Here is a 25029-nt window from a genome sequence, read left to right as displayed (position 1 = left end):
AAAATAAGGAACATTTACACAGGATTTATAAAAAATGTACAATCTCACATATGCCAGCTGGGACACTAACCTTATGTTTCGTTATTACTTCCAGGTGAGAAGTTCTCATGTACATTGTGTCCAAATCGCTTAATGCGCAGCGACCACCTCTCCAAATACATCAACACCCACCAACTTAAAGGAACCACCTGCGGTGCCACGGCCTCCAATAACTCTGCCCCTCAGTCAGGAGGCGGAATCACAAAGGGTGGGGCAGGGGGTGTAGTCAGCGATCAGCACGCACTTATTGCCATGGAAACACTATCGCCTGAGGGCATTGCCCGATTGGCCAGCAGCGGCATCAACGTGTTGCATGTGGCTGATCTGCACTCCAACTGTAACGGATATGAATTACTGATTGGATGTGGGAGTCAGGTCAGAAGAGGAAAGTAGTGTAGACAGTGGACATGGACTTTTATCTAAGGGCTAAGAAGGGATAATGGATAATGTATGTATGGATAATATACAGAACAAAAGTACAACTAAATGCTACTGATATGAAGGGAGGGTAGAGTTCAATAAGTTATTTTTGAGAGCTGCGGCAAGGCAGAAAGACCCTGTCCCTTTATTTAGATGTATGGCGTTGCCCCATGGACTTCAAGCCAATGGAATGTTAAGTGGAGTAGAATCTATATGTTGGTTAGCTAGATCTGATGATGGAAGGGTATGAATGGCACTACTAAAGTGGTGATTTAATTTTGTTTTATATAATTATTTATCTAGGCAAGTCAGTTATGAACAAATTCTTATATACAATGACGGCCAAACTCAGACAAGGCTGGGACTCCCAATCACGGCTGGATGTGATACAGCCTGGATTCGAACAAGGGACAAGTGACGCCTCTTGCACTGAGATGCAGTGCCTTAGACCGCTTAGACCACTCAGGAGCCCTGTCATAAATTGTCGTTAACATAATCACAAATTCCCCTCTCTGCAACTGGTGTGAGTTTGAGGTAGGCTTCCAATGCAATATGAATCCATCTCTTCCAGTCTTTTTGTACAGCATACAGATGGCTGCACACTACTACTATTGTTACTCAGAGTCTAGCCCCCCCTTCTCAGTTCCCTCTTGGGTCTCTTCTTTTCCAACCCTCTCTCCCTACCTGGGTATAGTACAATGTATACCAGGGCTTCCTTCTATACTCCACTGCACTAGCGCTTGTGAGTGGGTTGGGCCTTGCCACGCCTGCTCTGACCCCACCCAGTTTGACCATTAGTTCCTTCTCATTGGAGGCCAGTTTAAAGTTTTTATTTGCAAAGTCTGGAGCGTTTCAACTTGCTGAATATGCTGCAGACCTAGGAGCACTAATCATCAGAGGATGGAAGAACTCTCTGGTAGCCTATTCCCTACTTTTGACCAGAAGTCGTGCACTATGTAGGGAATAGGGTGCCATTTTGGACACCGATCTAAAATCCTAATTTGACATTTTTTGTTGTTGTTGCCATTTATGATTAATTATAGGTATACATTCAAGTCATCATGCTTTGATACGTTTACTATCATAGCAAAACACTTTGATAACTTTATATGTACATATATATAATTATTTGTTTTAATTGTAAAGCTATGTAAATTACCATAGGAAGGATCAACTGAACTTTTCGCAAGAAATTGCTTTTCTGTTGTGAGTGATTGTGTATGAGAATCAATATTAAAATTATATTGTTATAAACTTTTATATGAATGTAGATTTAGTTTGTTAACTCTATTTCGAGAATTCTGTCTATAGAATGAACTATGCATGTATTCAATACAGTCCAGTTCTTTCCAGTACAAAAACGTATTTCTGTGGCATTTGTCAACTTGCTTCATACGCAAGCTCTTTCTCTGATGCATTTTGGAAATCTAATTCCTCCTTGACTAACAGTTTATTTGCAAATAATGCAAAAAATAGACTATGGAATGTAACTTTTGGATGTAACTTTTGTGGCGCAATGGGTAACGATGCTTCGTGAGTGACTGTGGTTGATGTGTGCAGAGGGTCCCTGGTTCGAGCCCAGGTTGGGGCGAGGAGAGGGACGGAAGCTATACTGTTACATCTGGAGTGTATGGTCGGTTAAACGGTAGTATGTATGTTGAAGAGACAGAAAGATTGAAGTCGGGGTTGGAAGGGATTTGGGGCATGCGGGAGGTTCTATTATAAGTCAGTAGAGCTCTTTAAAAAAAAAAGCTTTTCTTTTTTCTCAGCAGTACTAGGTAGGAGGATTTAGAAATGTGGAGCTTATGTTGTAAACCGTGATTGACCACACTCCTAAACAGTAGGTGGCGGCATGCACCTTTACCGTTTGTTTACGGACCGCCATTTTATCATGGAAGAAGAAGCAGCTCAGCGAGTGGAGCCCGATCATCATCTCACACTTCCCTCTTCCCCGAATCCTTTTAAAACTCTCCCCCGGGTTTCTACCCTCCCGAACCTCTCCCTTTCTACCCTCACAACCCCACCCCCTCCCCGACAACGCATCCCAAAACACGGATCAGGTAAGAACATTTTATATGTGTGTGCAAATACAATCACAAATAAACCCACCGCGTGAATTTGCCAGGCCACACGACTTGCACGCAGCTCACAAAGCCAGCCAAATAGCTGCTATTTACGCTTGTCCATTTGTAAATGACGAGTGTTGGTGTTTGTAGCCGATATATTATTGAAACAGTGCTAGCGTGAATGACTACAGCACAGCCATTCATACAATGTACACATGCTCCACATATGGATGCTAGCCACTCAGTTAACTTGCTAGTTAGCGCGCTATGCTAGGTCGTAAATCTAGCTGAAAGCTAAACTAGAGCCGGCCGGTGAGGCTAAACTGCGTGCCTTACCTATGAGCGCAGTTAAATTCGTTGGAGCCAAGTAATCGGACACATTGTCCATTCATTTACGAACTGAGCCGTAAGTCACTTTCGTTCCGGATTCAGTCTTGGGATCATTAACCTGTTTGTTGGTCTAACATGCCAGGAGTGTGCTACTAATAAGCTGAAATATGCACACGTGAACCATTGCTATGATGACCCGCCAACTAAATATGTTCCTTTTAGTCTAATGGCAGGTTACTTTGCATGAATTATGATACAGTTCTAATGATAATCATGGACGCAACCTCATACTAGAAGGCCCCATTATTTTTTTGGGTTCAGAAGTTAGCTAGCTGAGAACTCAACTCTTTCCATATAACGTTAGCTACAGCTCTACGGAGTTGAGTGTTGGCGGAGTGTACCACTATCAGTCCATACTCGTAAAAATATATTGTTCATTGCTTACCTTGTACTAGCTTTTCTTTGGGTGCTGATATCAGTAGTTTCAAAAAATAAAAGTAAAAAATGTTCATAGTTAGCCGCTGTTGAGAAGGAGCAGACCGTCATTTCACGGCAGATTCTTACAGTAGTTTTGGCAAGGGACACAGAATGCATCATAGATTTATCAAACTATGGCTTGCAACTGACAAGCACGGGTACCAGTAAGCGTTAAAAAATTGATATGTATTAAAGTATCGAGTAGTAGAGCACGTTTTGAAGTCTGAACTTCGCACTCCATTGAAAAGCTGTGGATTAAAGGGTGCAATATGACAGACCTCACTCAAAATGACTTCTTAATCAAAAACTACTCAATTCAGCACCCCCCAAAAAGCCCACAGTTACACAGGACAAACATGGGTACAAGGTGGAATAAAATAATGTACAGTTTTACATCCCTGATAGCGACTCGATGTAGTTGGTGGTACTCTCAGCCAACACTTATAGCTACTCTACTCTGTAAAGGTACAGAGTTGAGTTTATGCAGCAAGGTGACGAGCTGCAAATTGATGTTTCACTCTTATAATAATGGCAATCAGTTTAGATCAGGTGTTATGCATATATTTGATTAGTTTGTAAGAACATCAGTGCCTACAGATAATCTCCTCCATTGAACTAAAATCAGCTACTGTTGTTTCAGCAGCTTGGATCGTTTACTTGATACCTTCCTATCAAGTTTTATGAGTTCAATAGTTCGCTAGCTATTTAGTATTATTGTACAAAGTCATAGGCTGAATTAAAAAACAAAACCACCAGTCTTGTTCTGTTCTCACATTCTATATTCAATTGTTCTCCTGCTCTTCCCTCGGCCCCATAATACTTCCAATGCTCTATTCTAACTTTTCCTACTTTTCTCACTGTTTTCTTGTCTTACCTCCAGATCCAATCTTTGTGACCATACCCCAGTTTTGACCCATCTGCAGCAGCTACTCTCCCATCCAGTTGTAGTTATGGACTCCGGTGTTATTGAAGGAGGACTCAATGTCACCCTAACCATTAGATTGCTCATGCATGGCAAGGTGAGCAAGATCCCACAGCAGATGACTGTTAGCCCACGGTGCTAAAGGCTAGGTAATGTCATGCTGACCATTAGATTGCTGATGCAAGGAGTGACCTCCCACAGCAGGTGACTAAAGTTTAGGAATTACGTTTCTAAATGTATTTGTTTTTCTTTTAGGAAGTTGGAAGCATCATTGGCAAGAAAGGTGAATCTGTGAAGAAGATGAGAGAAGAGGTGACAGATGCCTTCTGTTTCTAAATGACACTAAAGCTGTTTGTGTTCTGTTCGTTGCACCTCTTTTATATAACTCTCTAATGGTGAATTTCCCAACCCCTTGCGTCCAGAGCGGAGCTCGCATCAACATCTCAGAGGGCAACTGTCCCGAGAGGATCATCACTTTGGCAGGCCCCACCACCGCCATCTTTAAAGCGTTCTCCATGATCATCGAAAAGCTGGAAGAGGTAACTTAATTACCCTGTCTTGTCCAGGCCCAACTGTTTATTTGTCACTTTGGCATCTACAGGGAATGTGATGTGGCTATTTTTACGGAACCGATTAACACTACCTCTCAGGTGCATGAATAGAGGGACTGACTGGATGTGTGAGGTGTTCAACTAATCCTAGAGGACTATTGGAAGTTGATTTGAAAAAAGGTTATTTATTAACAATACATCTGTTTACAGTTGTCCTCCAAGAGTGTCTGAACACCTCTCACATATCAATCAATGATGTTGTCAAGTGGACATTGTGGAGTAAGTTCATTGATCATTCATTCTTCTCTCCCAGGACATCAGCAGCTCCATGACGAACAGTACGGCCACCAGCAAGCCCCCTGTCACCCTCCGCATCGTGGTGCCAGCCAGCCAGTGTGGGTCCCTCATTGGCAAGGGTGGCTGCAAGATCAAAGAAATCCGAGAGGTGGGTGGGAGAACATATGTACTCACATTTGCACTTGCTTTTTCTTACTAGCCAGCAATGCAAACTAGTCACATTTCAGGTGAAATTAAGAATTTTTGAATCCAAAATAGGTGACCTACTACGTGATTCGTGTAGATGAGAAAAGTTTGGGCGGGGGAGGAAGGGGGAGTTGGCTTTGGATCACTACTGGCTGTAAGCGAACAAGTGAAGCGCGTTTGGAGCAATACTGGCTGTATCCAAGGCTCAACCAATCGTTCACATTAACAGAACGCAACACGCGACTGAAGTTAGAAGAGACAACCAATTTGCTTGTTACAGCATCAGCACGTGCTCTGGGATGAGAGTGGAAAGGCAGTTTGCCAGTTGCAGCAGCACGTCCCCTGAACGATAACAGAGGTAGGTGAGAAACCTGACCACGGAGATGGGGGTGAGAAAGTGATGACCCGTATTTCATGAGCTGTAACCGAAAAACAACTGGCATTTGGAAAGTTTGAGGTAAGGTAGGGCTGGGCGCTATACCGTATTTTACTATATACCGGTATTGATGCACAGACCTGTTTGGGGTTTTTACTTTACCTTCTATAATGGTATTTTAATATTTGGTTTGTTAAATGTGATGCGCAGTGTGTAATGTCCGTTTTCATAGTTTACTCCGCTACTTGAGTCAATCCTCTACGCTCTCTCTTTCCATGCCGCTTTCCACACAGACCTAGTCCCACCCCTGTCACTCGAGGAGCGCATTTGTTGTTGCTTGACCACGGGACTGTTTCATTCAGTCTGCATGGTCAATGCAGCACATGCAACAATGTTGATGACAACAATGTTGTTTCCACTTTGATCTTAATATAAATCCACAAGCGTTCTATAATTACAATATTAGTTTGTTTCTTACATGTGCAAACAGCTAGTTTGTATTTTCTTAGTAAGTTCAGATAAATAGTGTTAGCCACTAATGCTAATCGCTAGCTAGCTAATAAAAGTACTGAGTCAGAGCAAATGTAGCTAGCTAATACAGCCTGATACCAGTGCTGGTGGAGGCCTAAATCAGCATGTTTGTGCAACAGTATATTCTAAATTAAAGAGGAATAGGTGTCGCATGAATGTTGGCTACATTAATAAATTTTTATTTTACCTTTATTTAACTAGGCAAGTCAGTTAAGAACAAATTCTTATTTTCAATGACGGCCTAGGAATAGTGGGTTACGCTCTAACCACTAAGCTACGCTGCCGCCCCATAAAATATTTAATGTAGCCAAAGACTGTAAGGTCCCCTAAGAAACACTGAACATCACTTTGGTTCCTACCCTGTCACAATAACTCATCCATGACATTTTCATTCGTTGTCATGTCAAACAACACTTTTCAAAGTGCCCACTATTAGTTATATTCCAACTATAGAATTATAATAAACATTCTATTTCTGTGATTCCAAAAGTTCACCCAAGTGTTTTGATCTTAATAACAATTGCAACATTTGGTTAAAAATACATTTAGTATTTTTGTCAATATCGTGGCAGTGTGGAAATGGATGGAAATGCAGAAAATTATTTTGGGTTGAATTGAACAGCATAAAACAATCTGAATGGAGAAAGACCCATTGAAATAATTTAGGATATATGTTGCCACCCTAGGGTCACCCACTACTCATAAAGCAAATGTAGAACTTTTATTAATCAAAAAACATAAAATACTGTCAAATGTGAAAAATACCATATGATATTTTGGCCATATCACCCAGCCCTTATGTGAGGGAGAAAGCGTGGTTGAACAAGTATTGTTAGCATTGTTAAGTATCTTGCTAGCTCGATCGAATTCTCCGTTAGCTAGCCAGAGAAATGTTGGGCAACATTAGCCAACTTAACTGATCAATTAGAGGTTTATGGTGTGAAAATTTGCTGATTTAATAAAGTCAGACAGCTAGCTAGCTAACGTTACAACATCAGATGAGCTAACTTTACAGAATGTGGTTAATTTTCAGAATGAGAGAATTAGGTGAAAATGAGGCGTTGCTTGTTAAACAAGTGGATTCAGGGATCAAGTGGAGCTGGACCTGGCTTAAGCTGGATGCCACTGTAGAGGTTAGAGGTCGACCGATTTATGATTTTTCAACGCCGATACCAATGCCGATTTATAAATAATAATAAATAAATACAAATAAATGTATTTGTAATAATGACAATTACAACAATACTGAATTAACACTTATTTTAACTTAATATAATACATCAATAAAATCTATTTAGCCTCAAGTAGATAATGAAACATGTTCAATTTGTTTTAAATAATGCAAAAACAAAGTGTTGGAGAAGAACGTGAAAGTGCAATATGTGCTATGTAAGAAAGCTAACGTTTCAGTTCCTTGCTCAGAACATGAGAACATATGAAAGTTGGTGGTTCCTTTTAACATGAGTCTTCAATATTCCCAGGTAAGAAGTTTTACAGTGGGTCAAAAAAGTATTTAGTCAGTGCAAGTTCTCCCACTTAAAAAGATGAGGCCTGTAATTGTCATCATAGGTACACTTCAACTATGACAGACAAAATGAGAGAAAAAAAATCCAGAAAATCACATTGTAGGATTTTTTTATGAATTTATTTGCAAATTATGGTGGAAAATACGTATTTGGTCAATAACAAAAGTTTATCTCAATACTTTGTTATATACCCTTTGTTGGCAATGACAGAGGTCAAATGTTTTCTGTAAGTCTTCACAAGGTTTTCACACACTGTTGCTGGTATTTTGGCCCATTCCTCCATGCAGATCTCCTCTAGAGCAGTGATGTTTTGGGGCTGTTGCTGGGCAACACGGACTTTCAACTCCCTCCAAAGATTTTCTATGGGGTTGAGATCTGGAGACTGGCTAGGCCACTCCAAGACCTTGAAATGACCTTGAAAGCCACTCCTTCGCCCGAACGGTGTGTTTGGGATCATTGACGCACAACGAAGAGCTGCTGGCAAAACGCACGAAAGTGCTGTTTGAATGAATGTTTACGCGCCTGCTTCTGCCTCCCACCGCTCAGTCAGATACTTAGATACTTGTATGCTTGTATGCTCAGTCAGATCATATGCAACACAGGACACGCTAGATAATATCTAGTAATATCATCAACCATGTGTAGTTAACTAGTGATTTTATGATTGATTGTTTTTTATAAGATAAGTTTAATGCTAGCTAGCAACTTACCTTGGCTTACTGCATTTGCGTAACAGGCAGTCTCCTTATGGAGTGCAACGAGAGAGAGGCAGGTCGTTATTGTGTTGGACTAGTTAACTGCAAGGTTGCAAGATTGGATCCCTCGAGCGGACAAGGTGAAAATCTGTCTTTCTGCCCCTGAACGAGGCAGTTAAACCCACCGTTCCTAGGCCGTCATTGAAAGTAAGAATGTGTTCTTAACTGACTTGCCTAGTTAAATAAAGATTAAATAAAGGTGTAAATGTTTTTTTTTTTCGGTGCCCAAAAATACTGATTTTTCCGATTGTTATTAAAAATTGAAATCGGCCCTAATTAATCGGCCATTCCGATTAATCGGTCGACCTCTAATAGAGGTGAAAGGAACCCCCCCCCCCCAATCTCACTTTTTCAATACACTTTTTCAATTCTGCCAACGGGTATCATGCTCAGCTGGCACATTGTACACTTTCTGCCTGTGAACATCTGTTCTACAATGTAATAATGTGCAGTGTAGCCCAAAGATATTGGTTTTGTTGAACTTTCTTATAACACTTGTGTGAGTGAGGGGGATTATTACATTTTTACTCTGAATGTTATTTTTGCATACATGTAGCCTTGTGCACTTGATTGATGTCTACTATAGTGCCACTATAATAGAAAAAAATAGAATCCCTGTTTCATTCTATTTCTACTTTAAACGTTTTTTTTCTGAAGTGCAATATATAGATTGTGTGTGGTCACAAGCTTTCTATTATAAAGGCTGTCATGGCTAACTGCCATTTTAGTGTATAGTTTTTTTTTCTCAAGACTTGAGTGTTTGCAGTAAAATCTAGGCAACAAATAACATTGCATTGCTTTCTTACTTTTTTTAGCTGTGAGTTAGGTTCACGTTAACCACTTTATCTTACACACAGAGACTGATCATGTAGATTCTTTGTTTAATTAACTTGCATTTCCCCCTAGCAGGGATTTTATGGATGTTTCAGTGCAAAGAAAGTGTCACCTTCTTGGGCCCTCACCAGTTTGCATACCCGACTTGCACAGATTTAGCAGAAAGTGGCTATTTTGAAAGGTTTTACTTGCAGTGACTAAGTTACTGCTGGTGGTCGTTTTACCTACCTTAGTTCATAGCACTGATTGTAAGTTTTGTCTGGATATGAGCGTCTGCTAAATTACAAAAATGTTAATGTAATATGTAAGTCCAGACCAGTCAATCTCTCCTCTCTCTCTAGTCGACAGGTGCTCAGGTACAGGTGGCAGGGGACATGCTTCCTAACTCTACAGAACGGGCCATCACCATCGCAGGGACCCCCCAGTCCATAATTGAGTGTGTCAAGCAAATCTGCGTGGTTATGCTCGAGGTAAGTGTAAGTAATATCCTCAAATCGTTGATCTATTTTTATTCAGCTTAAATGTTTATAATTTTATTAATTTGTCAAATTACCCGTACAACCTCTTTGGTACCCATTTTGGCATCTCTTGCTTGTGTTTTGAAAACACGTCTGAATTAAACCCATTTTCCTGTCCCTCCTTCTCTCCCATCCCTTCTTCTCTCCTGTCTCTCCTTTTCTCTTTCCCTTCCCTCTTTCCTCCAGTCTCCCCCTAAGGGGGTCACCATCCCATACCGACCAAAACCTTCAGGATCCCCTGTCATCTTTGCTGGAGGACAGGTATGTTTGATATATTTTTACACATTTATATACAGTGGGGCAAAAAAGTATTTAGTCAGCCACCAATTGTGCAAGTTCTCCCACTTAAAAAGATGAGAGGCCTGTAATTTTCATCATAGGTACACTTCAACTATGACAGACAAAATGAGAGAAAAATATCCAGAAAATCACATTGTAGGATTTTTAATGAATTTATTTGCTAATTATTTTATTTAGATCATTTAATCAACTTACTGCTGGCTGGGAAGGGGAATGGGGGGTTCCTCTGAGAACTAACCTGTAGTTGATCTGTTGTGTTCTGCTGCATTTTTATAGGGAATTTACCAATAATAAACTCTGTGATACTTTTGCCCAGCCTTTGGTTTTGTGTTACTGTTATGACATCTCTGGTGGTTACCAACAGAAATAGTGATGTGCACAGTTATTTGAACATCTGAACGGACATTAGTACTCAAATACTTGTGGGAGTATTTTTTTGGGGCGGAAGGGTAGCCTAGTGGTTAGAGTGGTGAACTTGTAACCAAAAGGTTGCAAGTTCAAATCCCCGATCTGACAAGGTACAAATCTGTCGTTCTGCCCCTGAACTGTTCCTAGGCCGTCATTGAAAATAAGAATTTGTTCTTAACTGACTTGCCTAGTTAAATAAAGGTAAATAATTCATTTTTGTGGGCAAGAGTGTAGGGGCCTATTAAACAGAGAAAAGGGCTTTTTTTCAAGTTAAAATATCCATGTTACATACAAGGATATACCATGACATTTCAAATGATTAATTCAATAAAAACATTTTCAGTGTAGCTATGACCTCCCATACGTCATAGGAGAGTCTGCTTGCTCCCATTTCACTGGCCCCTCTGCAGCTACAGCAATATCGCGCCAGCCTCTCTCCCTTGTGCCTTAGTGCTAAGGTTTAAAACCTAAGTAAAAAATATCCAGAAATCCCACACAAATGCATGCTATTATTCGAATAGTGAACTTATTTCAAGCCCCATCCCTAAACTGAAGTAGACCTCCCTCCACCCACCATTGTTACTGTTACTGGGAGAATTAATTAATAAAATCCCTGAAAATCCAAGCCCAGTTCATGCTCCGCTAGGCAGAATGGAAACGTGCTTTGTTTTTGCTGTGTTTTCAATCGCTTTAACATTCCTTTAGAAATGTTATCTTTCTCTATAATATGGATACTTTGTTCAAGATTTGGCTACTTTAAAATGTATTGAGAGCATTTAGAGATATAGACCTATAGGATCTGTGTGTGTTGAAGAAAAAGATACTGTTGTTTGGGGACATGAAACATTCAGGCACTGCACAGACACTATGGAAGCTCTAGTCCTGAGCGCAGAGTTAAATAGTTTCAAACCATTTTTAAATGGATGCCTAGTGAAAGTCGACACACCCTTGCAACGTTTTTACATTTTGTTGCCTTAAATTTCTATTTTTAAAAAAGGATCAAATTGAGATTTTCCCTCACTTATCTACACAATACAGTCCACATTTACAAAGTGAAAGAGAAATTATAGAAATGTTCGGGAAATGTAATAAAACAGACCTCTTGATTGCAAAGGTCTTCACACCCCTTTCTGTGGCACATCTAAATACGTTCAGGAGCAAATTTTCATTTACATTTCTTGGATGGGGATTTTATACTTTTAACATTCTAACATCCGTTTGTCCTGTATACTCTTGTGGCTGCGAATCGTGATATGTGAACAGGATGCCTAAGAACACGTTATTTTTTCAGGCGTACGCCGTTCAAGGACAACATGCGATACCACAGCCAGATGTAAGTACTGTTGTCGCAATTTCTTCCTCCTGGTGTCCGTATCCTCTATACCCTCTGTCCTTCCCCCAAAATCCTTACCTGTCCCTGCCCTACCTTTCCGTACCTTTCCTACCTTATGCTATCATCCCTACCCTTCACCTCTCAATTTATACCCCCCCAGTTCCCTATCCTCTGTACCTCCCTGCCCTCCCATTTCTTTTATCTACCATTCCTAACCTACCCTCCTTCCAACCAGTGCACTAGGAAAAGGTGTTAGGTAGACTGTAGGGCCGAGGCTCCAAACCCAGCCTGGTTGTAAAATGCCTTAAGAGGAAGAGTTTGATCAGAAATTTGCCTTACGGTGAAGAGATGATATTAATAGACAAATCATTTAGAGGAGTTGGTGTATTTGGTAGTGTGTTAACCAGTAACGTCATTCTCAACATTTTTATTTAACATAGCACTGGGTTATGGTTTAAGAAATTATGTTTATGTTCACTATTGATCTTATATTATTGTCCTAACTATTACTGTGTTGATTATACCATGGCCTGTAGTTGTGTGGGCCTGGTTGGTTTTGTTTGGTACAGGCCAGGAAATATCTATTCCTACATACTGAGAACATGTAGTGTCATAGCCATCTGCCAGAAGACTATAAGCAAACATTCCGAGTTCTCCAGAGCTACAGTGGAAAGACCATGGGGTACAAATTTATTAAGAATGATTCCACAACCCATCCAACACTTGTCCATTTTAGAGAAAGAAAATAAGATAGCTGGGTTGTGTGTTTATCAGTGCATGCAAACTGAGTTTAACAGAAAAGGTCCAGGTAGTCCCTAACTGTTCGTTAGTTTGGTATGTAATGAACACAACTCCAACTACTATTATGAATGAATGAATGTCATGGTGAATGAAATGGTTTTGGTACTTTACTGACTGTGCTTCTTGTCCCTTCTCTTTCCTTTCCATTTCTCTCCTCCCTCCCTGCCCCATCTCTTGCCCTCACAGTCTTCCTCTATCTCTCCACAGCTCACCAAGTTACACCAGCTGGCCATGCAGCAGAGCCCCTTCCCAATGGCCCCAAGCAACCAAGGATTCCAAGGTACTAAGGACATAACAATACAATAGTTTGTATAAAAAGATAAGGTTATTGAAACTACTGCGCTCAGAACTGGTGTGTTGACCAAAGTAGAACATCAGCAGGAGTGCGAACTACATTTTATGTTTTTTTAAATACATTTTTTTATTCGTTGAGGCAAAATGCAAATGTTCTGGCTGTCAGGCTATCGTTGGTTTGTCACATGGATAGAGAAAACAACTCCTCGACAAAGGCTTTACCTACTGAAATGTCAGTTAAGATTTTGTTACATTGAACCTGCCACCACAATGGCATTTACATATCATGAAGAGTGCCAAATTGTTCCAGATCCTTGTTTTATGTATTTTTGGCTTGTTGATTTAGGAGGGATGGATGCGTCTGCCCAAACTAGTTCCCATGAGATGACCATTCCAAATGATGTAAGTATTTCCACAGTGATGACTGACCCTCCCCTTCCATTTCCCTCCAGTGGTTAGACATTTCACACTATCAATCGACTCCTCTCTAATTGATTGACGTAACTGAATTCCTGGTTCTGTCTCCCCTCTTGTTGATTGGCTTAACTGACTTCCTGTTTCTCTCCTCTATTTGATTGGCTTAACTGACTTTCTGTTTTTCTTCCTCCTAGTTGATTGGCTGCATCATTGGTCGCCAGGGTGCTAAGATCAATGAGATCCGCCAGATGTCGGGTGCCCAGATAAAGATAGCTAACCCTGTCGAGGGCTCCGCAGACAGACAGGTCACCATCACTGGTTCCCCCGCCTCCATCAGCCTGGCAGAGTACCTCATCAACGCCAGGTCAGACACATTAGTGACAAGCTTTTTAACCAACTACCATCTTTTGTCCTTTTAGAGTCGGGGATAAATTGACTTTGGGTTGCAAAATTCAAGAAACTTCCCCTAAATTCCAGTTGGATTACCTCCCTGCACATTCCCTCCTGATTCTGGAAATCCTCCAACATGTTTTCTGAAAAACCTGAGGACTTTGGGTTCTGGGAACTTTCTGGAATTTTGCTTGGTGTAGTAGGCTTTTGATCCTGCCCAACGCATACTAAAACAGCTGGGTTGGAACAAAAGCCTGTGGCTCTCCAGAAGGACCATCTTCCGCCCAGTATTCAACCAAGCCCCCCCCCACCCTTTTTTTTTCTTTTGTAGAACTGAGAATCCACCCAATCTCATCTACTCCCACACCATGGTACTTCCTTTTGACCTTTTTGGGTGCCTCCCAGTTAGTCTGCCTACAGTGCAATGTGTTTGTGTTAGATAACTGTTTAACCCCCACCCCTATCGATGGCATGTTTGAGGGGATCAGTTTGAACAAGAGAATCACTGATCTTTATCACATAATGAGTAGTTATTTGGGGATGGAAGGTGATTTGTAGATCAGTGATCCTGTGCAGTCCGGCTGGAACGTAGTCGATCTCAAACACGCACATTGTCTATTGAAACATGGGTTGGTCTTCTAATGATGTTTACTCATTGATGGCCACTATTGTCAGTTTTTCTATGCCTGTCACTCTCACACCCCTCCCTGACTGTCAGTCTGTGCTTATGATTCCCCCTCATGCACCCTCCCAACCCTGAAGTCTACCCCTCACTCCTTCCATACTCACCAGCCTATCCTGGAACCCATCCCGACTGTGTGTCCCTCTTTTTCCTTCTTGTCTCTCTTGTTTCTACAGCGTAGAGTCCTCTAAATTCTCCTCCTCAAACCCTGAACAGACCCACAGCACCAGCCTCCTCTGCCCTCCTCTCTCCACTACTACCACCTCTCCTGCCGCTACCTCTACTGCTTCCTCCTTCTCTTCTTCCTCCTGTTTGGCGCCCCCCTCCGCCTCCATCTCTCTGTCCTTGTTGGCTCCTCAAGGACCTTCTCCCTCTGACTCACCACTCCCACCCAACTCCCCTGCTGTCCCCTCTGTCTCCAGTCTGCTCAGTCTTAAGCCCCTGGCCCTCCATGTTGTTTCCACTGGCCCCACCTCCTCCGGTAACCCTGTCCACTCAGCCAATCCCGAGCCAAAGCTTTCCTCAGAGCTGGGCTCCAAGTCTAAGAGGCGAAGGCTTTCTCCGTACTAAAGCTACAGCCATAATAGAAACTACAGTACAGACGTGAAGTGTGTCCCAAATGGCCCTTCCTTATATAGTGCACGACTTTTCACCAGGTCCCTCGTCAAAAGTGGGCTCTGGTCAAAAGTGATACACTTTATAGGGAATAAGGTGCCATTTGGGATGTTGCTTAGCGTTGTCTGTACTTGGTTGTCACTGCTTTAAACCTGGCTGTGCCCTATGCCACATGCTTCTTAACTATACAATTAATCAAAAAATGCCACAAAATACACTTCCAGATCTGGCTTCTCTCCTCCATGTCCTTTGGTTTATGTCTCGCTCACCCTCTTGAAGGTCCCTGATCGTTCTCTGATCGTTCTATCTAAAGACTGCATCCGCATGGGCACGCTTGTGTCAGACCAACTTCAACGTTACTAATTAAAAGCTTTTTGTTGGATTTTCTCTCTTGCTGTAAGCTCAGGTAGCACCTCTCATGCCATCTTTATGTTAAGATCTCATGCTGTATTTCATTTATTTGAATATTAACTTTGTCCTGGATAATACAGTTGAAGTCGGAAGTTTACAAACACCTTAGCCAACTACATTTCAACTCAGTTTTTCACAATTCCTGACATTTAATCCGAGTAAAAATTCCCTGTCTCAGGTCAGTTAGGATCACCACTTTATTTTAAGAATGTGAAATGTCAGAATAATAGTAGAGAGAATTATTTATTTCAGCTTTTATTTCTTACATCACATTCTCAGTGGGTCAGAAGTTTACATACACTCAATTAGTATTTGGTAGCATTGCCTTTAAATTGTTTAACTTGGGGCAAATGTTTCGGGCAGCCTTCCACAAGCTTCCAACAATAAGTTGGGTGAATTTTGACCCATTCCTCTTGACAGAGCTGGTGTAACTGAGTCAGGTTTGTCAGCCTCCTTGCTCGCACACGCTTTTTCAGTTCTGCCCACAAATGTTCTATGGGATTGAGGTCAGGGCTTTGTGATGGCCACTCCAATACCTTGACTTTGTTGTCCTTAAGCCATTTTCCCACAACTTTAGAAGAATGCTTGGGGTCATTGTCCATTTGGAAGACCCATTTGCGACCAAGCTTTAACTTCCTGACTGATGTCTTGAGATGTTGCTTCAATATATCCAAATCATTTTCTATCCTCATGAAGCCATCTATTTTGTGAAGTGCACCAGTCCCTCCTGCAGAAAAGCACCCCCACAACATGATGCTGCGTCCTCCATGCTTCATGGTTGGTATGGTGTTCTTCGGCTTGCAAGCCCTCCCCCTTTTTCCTCCAAAAATAACAATAGTCATTATGGCCAAACAGTTCTATTTTTGTTTCATCAGACCAGAGGACATTTCTCCAAAAGGTATAATCTTTGTCCCCATGTGCAGTTGCAAACCGTAGTCTGGCTTTTTTATGGTGGTTTTGGAGCAGTGGCTTCTTCCTTGCTGAGCGGCCTTTCAGGTTATGTCGGTATAGGACTCGTTTTACTGTGGATATAGATACTTTTGTACCTGTTTCCTCCAGCATCTTCACAAGGTTTTTTGCTGCTGTTCTGGGTTGATTTGCACTTTTTGCACCATTCATCTCTAGGAGTCTTCTTCCTGCAGTATGACTGCTGCGTGGTCCCATGGTGTTTATACTTGCGTACTATTGTTTGTACAGATGAAAGTACCACGTTCAGGCATTTGGAACTTGCTTCCAAGGATGAACCAGACCCTTGGAGGTCTACAATTTGTTTCTGAGGTATTGGCTGATTTTCTTTCGATTTTCCCATGATGTCAAGCAAAGAGGCACTGAGTTTGAAGGTAGGCCTATCCACAGGTACACCTCCAATTGACTCAAATGATGTCAATTAGCCTATCAGAAGCTTTTAAAGCCATTACATAATTTTCTGAAATTTTCCAGGCAACTTAGTGTATGTAAACTTCTGACCCACTGGAATTGTGATACAGTGAATTATAAGTGAAATAATCATTCTGTAAACAATTGTTGGAAAAATGACTTGTCATGCACAGAGTAGATGTTCTAACCAACTTGCCAAAGCTATAGTTTGTCAAAACAAGAAATTTGTGGAGAGGTTAAAAAACAAGTTTTAATGAAAATTTCATTTTAATCCATAGAGACGTGAAGGAGAAGCTCGTCGGATACATACAAATCATTAAAATCCAGACAGAAAATATTTACACAAGAAGAAATCTAATATCACACAGTCAGATGACACCTGCGAGGGTAAAAAAAAACATGCCCTGTTAAGAACTCTTTTTATTTATTTAAATATTTTTTATATATATTGAAAGTCAATCTTCATTTAATGACAAGTTTTAATTTCACTCTTTTAATGACCCTAAGTGTATGTACATTTCAGACTTCAACTGTATGTGGGGTAGCTAGTTATATTTGTAAAGTGTTCATTATAGTGCTAAAATCTTGTTTTGTTTTTGTATCTATCTGCCACATGGGGTAAAGTTGGGCTTAATCACTATAATAATTTGCCCTCAGGTATCATATAGCCCTGCTAATCATGGGCTGTTGGACCTTTACAATTTCAGGAAATTGATGTCCTCGTAATGCCTAGATTAGGACTCTTGAATCGAGCCATAACTGCTTCTTTTATCCTTTCGCTGGCAATCACTGATGCACTACAATTTATTAGCACTGATCAGAGGTCAGTGACTGTAAGGTGAAATGGAAGGACATGGAATACACTCTTCAAAGAGGTTGATGTCAAGGAAACAACATCCTCTTATCCACTGATAGTTAATACACCTCTAGAGGTTTATCTATTGGGTAGACATTTTATGAACTGAAAAAAAGCGGTGTGGAGGTTTGTAAGAAGGTTAAATTGTGAAAAGGTGAGTTTGTCCTGTTTTATCGTTGTAATTTGAAACGCACAGCATGGCTTATTCTCTCCCCCTTCGATCTCTCAATGTGTCTCTCTCCAGGCTCTCATCTGAAGCTACAGGACTGGCGGCCAACTGATAGAACAGACTCTGCATAGATGTGATCTGCACTAATCCCCCCCACATTTTACCTTCTACCACCAATCGATCCATCAGTCAGCTCTCTCCTTTTAAAGTGGTCAATGCAACTATCCAACTTAGTTTATTTGTATTATTTTATGAAAATCACGCCCACCCACCTGATTTTACTTTGATCTACATTCATTTGTTTTTACTTTTTTTTTTTTAATAAGGCACTTTGTGTCCCAGTTGGATGTTTTTAATGATTTGGTCTTAGGTTATTTTTTGTTGAAGGGAGAAAGTTTTCCATATCTTTCTTGACACCATCACAAGAGTATAGGTAGAAAAATCTGAATAGGTTTAGTTCGCTAAAAGTTTTTGTATTTTTTTTGTCTTGAACAAATAAATGTCCAAACAAAATATACTTTTTTTCCTTCTGCATTTTTAGCCCCCCCCCCCCCCCCACGATCCTGGATCCCCTAGTCATTTTATCCATTGCAGAAATTCAAAACTCACCGTCATTTGGTTATGTCACTATGCTCACAAAATTAAAGGGGAAATCGGTCACTGCTGGTATTTTGGGTATGACAAACCGCTCTAACACTACTAGAAGACATGGATATTGCATTTGTTGAAAACAATTTCAAACTGTATGTATTCATGTCACCTTAACTTTTTTGTTTCTGTGTCATTCCTATTTTTCCACCTTTGCCCCACCCACCCGTGTGATCATGTTTCTTCAATGGAGGAAATATTTGTTTTAACTACCAAAGGAGAGAAACTCCTGAACTGACTGGTGTGTCTGAGTGTGAGGAGAGAAACTAAGATATTATGAATCGCTGAAACTAAGACAGGGCGATTAAAAACAAATGAATTTCCTGCTCTTTGCTTTCTTTGCTCAAGTCATATTTAATTTTTTATTATTTGCAGGAAATAAAGTAACTTTTGTGCACGTTTTGGAAAGAAATGTAGATGTTGGGTGCCACAACATTGTCAAAAAACTACAGAAATAAAGATGTGAAATGCTCAAACTACAAATTCTCGTTCGTGTTGCGTGTGTGTAATAATGTTCATTGGAAATTAAAGTTGATGGAAGTCACTGCTATGATTTTATGAAAACCTATACTTACCCAGCATTAAAGTCTGACACCCACATTTCCAGTTTTTGAACAGTGATTTTTATTTGTCTTAAATATTTATTGTACACAGATGCAATTATAAAAACAAACATGTACTTTCAAAGGAAAGAGGAGTCTGTTTGATTCAGCATATTGGAAACTAGCTTGGAGCCAAATCTGTTAAGTGTTCTGAAAAAACATTAACGTGACATTTACCATAGGGACTTATTAAGACAAATCAACATATCAGGCTAATCGGAAACATACAAGAGCCTCTTTCTCCAGTCACCATAGGGCAGTGGTCTTTTGCTGTATTGGCAACAAAACAAATCCACATCTAAGGTCAGGTCCAATATTATTACTTGAAAGATGATTTTTAAAATATTTTAACGTTTAAAAATCTATGCTTTTCCAGAAAATAAATACTAGTGGATCTATAAAACCTTACAGAACACAGGAGCTGCCATTTTATAGCTTATCAAATGGAACCTGCTGAGTCATTTGATAGGATGGAACGGAGGCTGTCGAAACATAGGCCTCTATTGCATCCCAATGCTGCCCAAGTTTACACTTGCTCACTCCTACCCATGGATATTAAAACATATACAGTGCTCAAAAAAATAAAGGGAACACAAACACAATGTAACTCCAAGTCAATCACACTTCTGTGAAATCAAACTGTCCACTTAGGAAGCAACACTGATTGACAATAAATTGCACATGCTGTTGTGCAAATGGAATAGACAACAGGTGGAAATTATAGGCAATTAGCAAGACACCCCCAATAAAGGAGTGGTTCTGCAGGTGGGGACCACAGACCACTTCTCAATTCCTATGCTTCCTGGCTGATGTTTTGGTCACTTTTGAATGCTGGCGGTGCTTTCAGTCTAGTGGTAGCATGAGACGGAGTCTACAACCCACACAAGTGGCTCAGGTAGTGCAGCTCATTCAGGATGGCACATCAATGAGAGCTGTGGCAAGAAGGTTTGCTGTGTCTGTCAGCGTAGTGTCCAGAGCATGGAGGCGCTACCTGGAGACAGGCCAGTACATCAGGAGACGTGGAGGAGGCGGTAGGAGGGCAACAACCCAGCGGCAGGACCGCTACCTCCGCCTTTGTGCAAGGAGGAGCACTGCCAGAGCCCTGCAAAATGACCTCCAGCAGGCCAAAAATGTGCATGTGTCTGCTCAAACGGTCAGAAACAGACTCCATGAGGGCCCGACATCCACAGGTGGGGGTTGTGCTTACAGCCCAACACCGTGCAGGACGTTTGGCATTTGCCAGAGAACACCAAGATTGGCAAATTCGCCACTGGCGCCCTGTGCTCTTCACAGATGAAAGCAGGTTCACACTGAGCACATGTGACAGACGTGACAGAGTCGCCGTGGAGAACATTCTGCTGACTGCAACATCCTCCAGCATGACCAGTTTGGCGGTGGGTCAGTCATGGTGTGGGGTGGCATTTCTTTGGGGGGGTCACACAGCCCTCCATGTGCTCACCAGAGGTAGCCTGACTGCCATTAGGCACCGAGATGAGATCCTCAGACCCCTTGTGAGACCATATGCTGGTGCGGTTGGCCCTGGGTTCCTCCTAATGCAAGACAATGCATTGTGGCTGGAGTGTGTCAGCAGTTCCTGCAAGAGGAAGGCATTGATGCTATGGACTGGCCCGCCCGTTCCCCAGTCCTGAATCCAATTGAGCACATCTGGGACATCATGTCTCGCTCCATCCACCGGGCCAGTCCATAGCATCAATGCCTTCCTCTTGCCACGTTGCACCACAGACTGTCCAGGAGTTGGCGGATGCTTTAGTCTAGGTCTGGGAGGAGATCCCTCAGGAGACCATGCCCAGGCGTTGTAGGGAGTAGGGAGGTCATACAGGCACGTGGAGGCAACACACTACTGAGCCTCATTTTTACTTGTTTTAAGGACATTACATCAAAGTTGGATCAGCCTGTAGTGTGGTTTTCCACTTTAATTTTGAGTGTGACTCCAAATCCAGACCTCCATGTGTTATTTTAGTGTTCCCTTTATTTTTTTGAGCAGTGTATTTGGATTGGGAGAGGGTGATTCCACCATATTTCTTACAGCAGTCCTTTCCTTTTCAATCCAAGAAGGGAAGTGAACAAGTGCGCATTTAGTTGATAATGATTTAGAATTGGGACACAACCTTAGCTGACAGGAAAGTAACTAGTTGCCAGACAACTAGTTTGTTCTTAAACTAACTAGTCTGCTACTCGTGAGTGGTAGATTTCCTTTTTTCTATAGATTCTGTTTCTATGGGTGATTAAGTCCCTTTGATCTGAGCCTCATGCTCTGACTAACATCTGCATTTGGACAAAAATACAAGTACAACCCATACATACTATATTACAACCATGCTTTAGTGATCTGATCTAGGATCTTGACACTTGTAGATGGTAATGCAAATGGTCGGTGACTGAGGCTTCGTCTCGAATGGCACACTATTTCCTATGAAGTGCACTACTTTTGACCCAGAGCTGTGGGGATTAGGGTGCCATTTGAGATTTGACCTGAGTTTTTGTTCTCAATGGTATCCTAGTACGTAGTATTGCATTTTAATACAGTATAAAGACTGCAATACCAAATATACACAATAGTTAATCAACAAAAACAAGTGCGGTCAGACCCTGAAAGAAAGGGGCTGTAGTTTTAGTTTACTCCACGGTGCAGTCAGGGGAATGATTCAGAGTTAGTGTACATATTGCTTGGTGTTGTTCATTATCTATTATTGTTCTGTTCTCTTCAATCTGTCTAATGCCAGAGAAATATAATTATTAGATTTCTATGCTTATTAATGCCCTGTAATCATCATCATCATGAACAGCATCCGGTATCAGACCAATATAATATCTGTTCAGGGCCATGTTCAGTAGGCAAACATTGAATGGTTCAGATAGAAATGTCATGAATAGAGCTGACATGATTAATTTGTTCTACATGTCAGAGAGGTATGTATGATCTACATAATCTATTTCTATCTGAAATATCCACAATGTTGTGCCCTGCTGAATGCAGTTGTCTGGTACAATTCAATAGCGCACTCTAGTGTAAAACATTAGTCAGCACCATTAGATGATCCAGTCTCACATTTCAACTCTTACAAATGTTTGTTAATTGAATAGTGTCTCAAGAGGTCCAAATATTTACATACAGTTGATGTTACATTAAATAAAATACAGATTGTATAAAAAAAAGTTGGACAACAAAATCCCTGATGAAAAACATTTATAAATACATGTGAAAATGTAAAGAAGAATGTAAACATTGATTCTCTAATACCCAATAAATAAATTAAATGACACTCAGTGCACAATCCTTGTGAGGAAACAAAAGATTTTGGACATGAAATAATCAGTACCAATCAAGTAAACAAAGTGCAGATGCCTCTGACAATGTTGACATATAATCTGAATGGGAGACTTAGAATACATAGAATAGATAATAAAGTATGACAATATTTGGACAAAATATAGAAGTAAGAAACAACGGATAGTGAAAGAATCACTATAACATGTAGAAGTTACATCTGTAGTATGGTGTTGCACCTGTAGGTGAGGTGAGTTGGCTTGTTGAAGTGTTTTTGCAAGGCTGGGACTGGGAAGTGAGAGAAGGGAGGTTGAGGTGAGGGGGTTTGGTTGGCTGTACATAGGCCTGTCCGGGAGACTGGGGGGGGGGGGGGGGCTGGCCACCTCACCAGTTGGTGCTTGGGGGTCTATGGGGCTGGGGCTCTGTGCAGCTCAGCACTGTCACACTCAGAGTCATCATACAGGCCCTGGGGTGAGGTGGAGAGGCAGAGTTAGAGGATGGCATTACTGCATTGTTATTAATACAGTTTTGCTAGCCATTGATTAAATACATATTTCCCTCAATCTACACACAATACCCCATATTGACAAAGCGATTACAGGCTTTTTGAAATCTTAGCAAATTATACTTATTTACATAAGTATTCAGACCCTTTGCTATGAGACTCAAAATTGAGCTCAGGTGCATCCTGTTTCCATTGATCATCCTTGAGATGTTTCTACAACTTGATTGGAGTCAACCTGTGGTAAATTCAATTCCTTGGACATGATTTGGAAAGGCACACACCTGTCTATATAAAAGGTCCCACAGTTGACAGTGCATGTCAGAGCAAAAACCAAGCCATGAGGTCGAAGGAATTGTCCGTAGACCTCAGAGACAGGATTGTGTCGAGTCACAGATTTGGGGAAGGGTACCAAGACATTTCTGCAGCATTGAAGATCCCCAAGAACACAGTGGCCTCCAAATGGAAGAAGTTTGGAACCACCAAGACTCTTCTTAGAGACCTTAGACTGGGACGAAGGTTCACCTTCCAAATGCAAAACGACGCTAAGCACACAGCCAAGACAACACAAGAGTAGCTTTGGAACAAGTCTCTGAACGTCCTTGAGTATCACAGCTAGAGCCCAGACTTGAACCTGATTGAACATCTCTGGAGAGTAGAGGTCGACCGATTAATTGGAATGGCCGATTTCAAGTTTTCATAACAATCGGTAATCAGCATTTTTGGACGCAATCATGGCCGATTACATTGCACTCCGTGGAGACTGCGTGGCAGGCTGACTACCTGTTATGTGAGTGCAGCAAGGAGCCAAGGTAAGGTGCTAGCTAGCATTAAACGTATCTTATAAAAAACAATCAATCTTAACATAATCACTCGTTACCTACACATGGTTGACGATAGTTTACCTAGCTTGTCCTGCGTTGCATATAATCGATGAGGTGCCTGTTAATTTATCATTTTATTTATAATTTTTTTAACCTTTATTTTACTAGGCAAGTCAGTTAAGAACAAATTCTTATTTTCAATGACGGCCTAGGAACAGTGGGTTACCTGCCTGTTCAGGGGCAGAACGACAGATTTTGTACCTTGTCAGCTCGGGGGTTTTGAACTTGCAACCTTCCGGTTACTAGTCCAACGCTCTAACCACTAGGCTACACTGCCGCCCCAATATATATAGTAGGACAAAAAAACATGACTGTGGCTGGACAATTTTATTGTTTCCTCCATGGTGTTCGTCAGGTTCTACTGTAGGTGACAAGGCAGCATGTTGTTTGGACTAAAACAGCATAAAACCGGGTCTATCATAAAGCATGATCAAATTAATTAGACAGCTAACAGTAATTTTGAGAAACATTGAGAAATAGTTTGGTAAATATTTTGGTCAAATTAACCAGTTATCTACCTTTGATAAGTAGCTAGCTATAGCTAGCTGGTTGCTAGCTAGCTAGTTATCTCCCATGCCAATTTCTAATATCTGACTTACTAGTAAATATGAAGATATTTCATAATGAAAGTTAACTGGCTAGCACATCAAGGTTTGTGACATTAGCTATCCCCAGTTAGATCATGTGTTTTCACTTATTTATTGCATCTGCATGCTTGTTGCGTTCTCCCTGGTGCACTTGTTTGTTCGTGAGCTGGCTGCTCATTCTAAATAGTATAATCGAATCTGTTCAAAACAGTGGCATCATGTGACATGCAAAAGTGAAATAAGCATATTTATGCTGTTGTTCAAATGCACAGATCACTTTGAATATCTTTTCAAAGAAACTACCGGTAGTTTGAAAACTTGGCATACTTCTGTCATGCTACTTTGTTGACAACTTCAACCACGACCACCCCCCACGCCCATACACCCAGCCAATCAGCGGCCGCCACTGGTCCCTACACAAGAGCCAAATCCAAATGTAGACCTATATTCTGTTATAGGGATGGCAGCCTTAATGATCAGAGCATGCATTATGATCAGGATTTCGGCTCATCATTTCTCATCGATTATTACTAAACATAACAGTTCTCATGGTAACCTTACCATAGTTCTAGTTGTCACGGTAACACTTTGTCATAGTTCTAGTTGTTACAGTATCCCACCTCATAGTTCTACAGT

The 25029-nt window shown here is 41.1% G+C and overlaps 2 protein-coding genes across 7 annotated transcripts in view; one reads left to right on the top strand and one right to left on the bottom strand.

Moving 5' to 3' along the window:
* Positions 1 to 2337: 2337 nt before the first annotated feature.
* Positions 2338 to 19073, top strand: LOC109890788 (poly(rC)-binding protein 2). Of its 4 annotated transcripts, none has more exons than XM_020482821.2 (12): positions 2338 to 2519; positions 4213 to 4351; positions 4510 to 4566; positions 4677 to 4793; positions 5119 to 5250; positions 9652 to 9780; positions 10015 to 10089; positions 11828 to 11869; positions 12878 to 12950; positions 13311 to 13366; positions 13576 to 13745; positions 17957 to 19073. In XM_020482821.2, exons 2-12 carry the CDS (start codon positions 4283 to 4285, stop codon positions 17991 to 17993), a joined length of 957 nt encoding a protein of 318 aa, XP_020338410.1. In that variant the 5' UTR covers positions 2338 to 2519; positions 4213 to 4282; the 3' UTR covers positions 17994 to 19073. The 4 variants fall into 4 exon arrangements, with proteins under 4 accessions (XP_020338410.1, XP_020338408.1, XP_020338409.1 ...); XM_020482819.2 differs by having other exon boundaries at positions 2340 to 2519; positions 12857 to 12950; XM_020482820.2 differs by having other exon boundaries at positions 2340 to 2519; positions 9652 to 9786.
* A 3710-nt stretch (positions 19074 to 22783) lies between these two features.
* LOC109890133 (mitogen-activated protein kinase kinase kinase 12) overlaps positions 22784 to 25029 on the bottom strand; it is an 81134-nt gene continuing 78888 nt past the window's right edge. For all 3 annotated transcript variants that reach the window (XM_020482089.2, XM_031824698.1, XM_031824699.1), the window contains exon 16: positions 22784 to 22886. In XM_020482089.2, coding sequence (XP_020337678.1) covers positions 22827 to 22886 — 60 coding nt within the window. In that variant the 3' untranslated portion in view covers positions 22784 to 22826. The remainder of the gene's footprint in view (positions 22887 to 25029) is intronic.

This window comes from Oncorhynchus kisutch, linkage group LG5 (assembly GCF_002021735.2).
Source record: "Oncorhynchus kisutch isolate 150728-3 linkage group LG5, Okis_V2, whole genome shotgun sequence".
NCBI lineage: Eukaryota > Metazoa > Chordata > Actinopteri > Salmoniformes > Salmonidae > Oncorhynchus > Oncorhynchus kisutch.
This window is presented reverse-complemented; position numbering and strand designations above follow the sequence as displayed.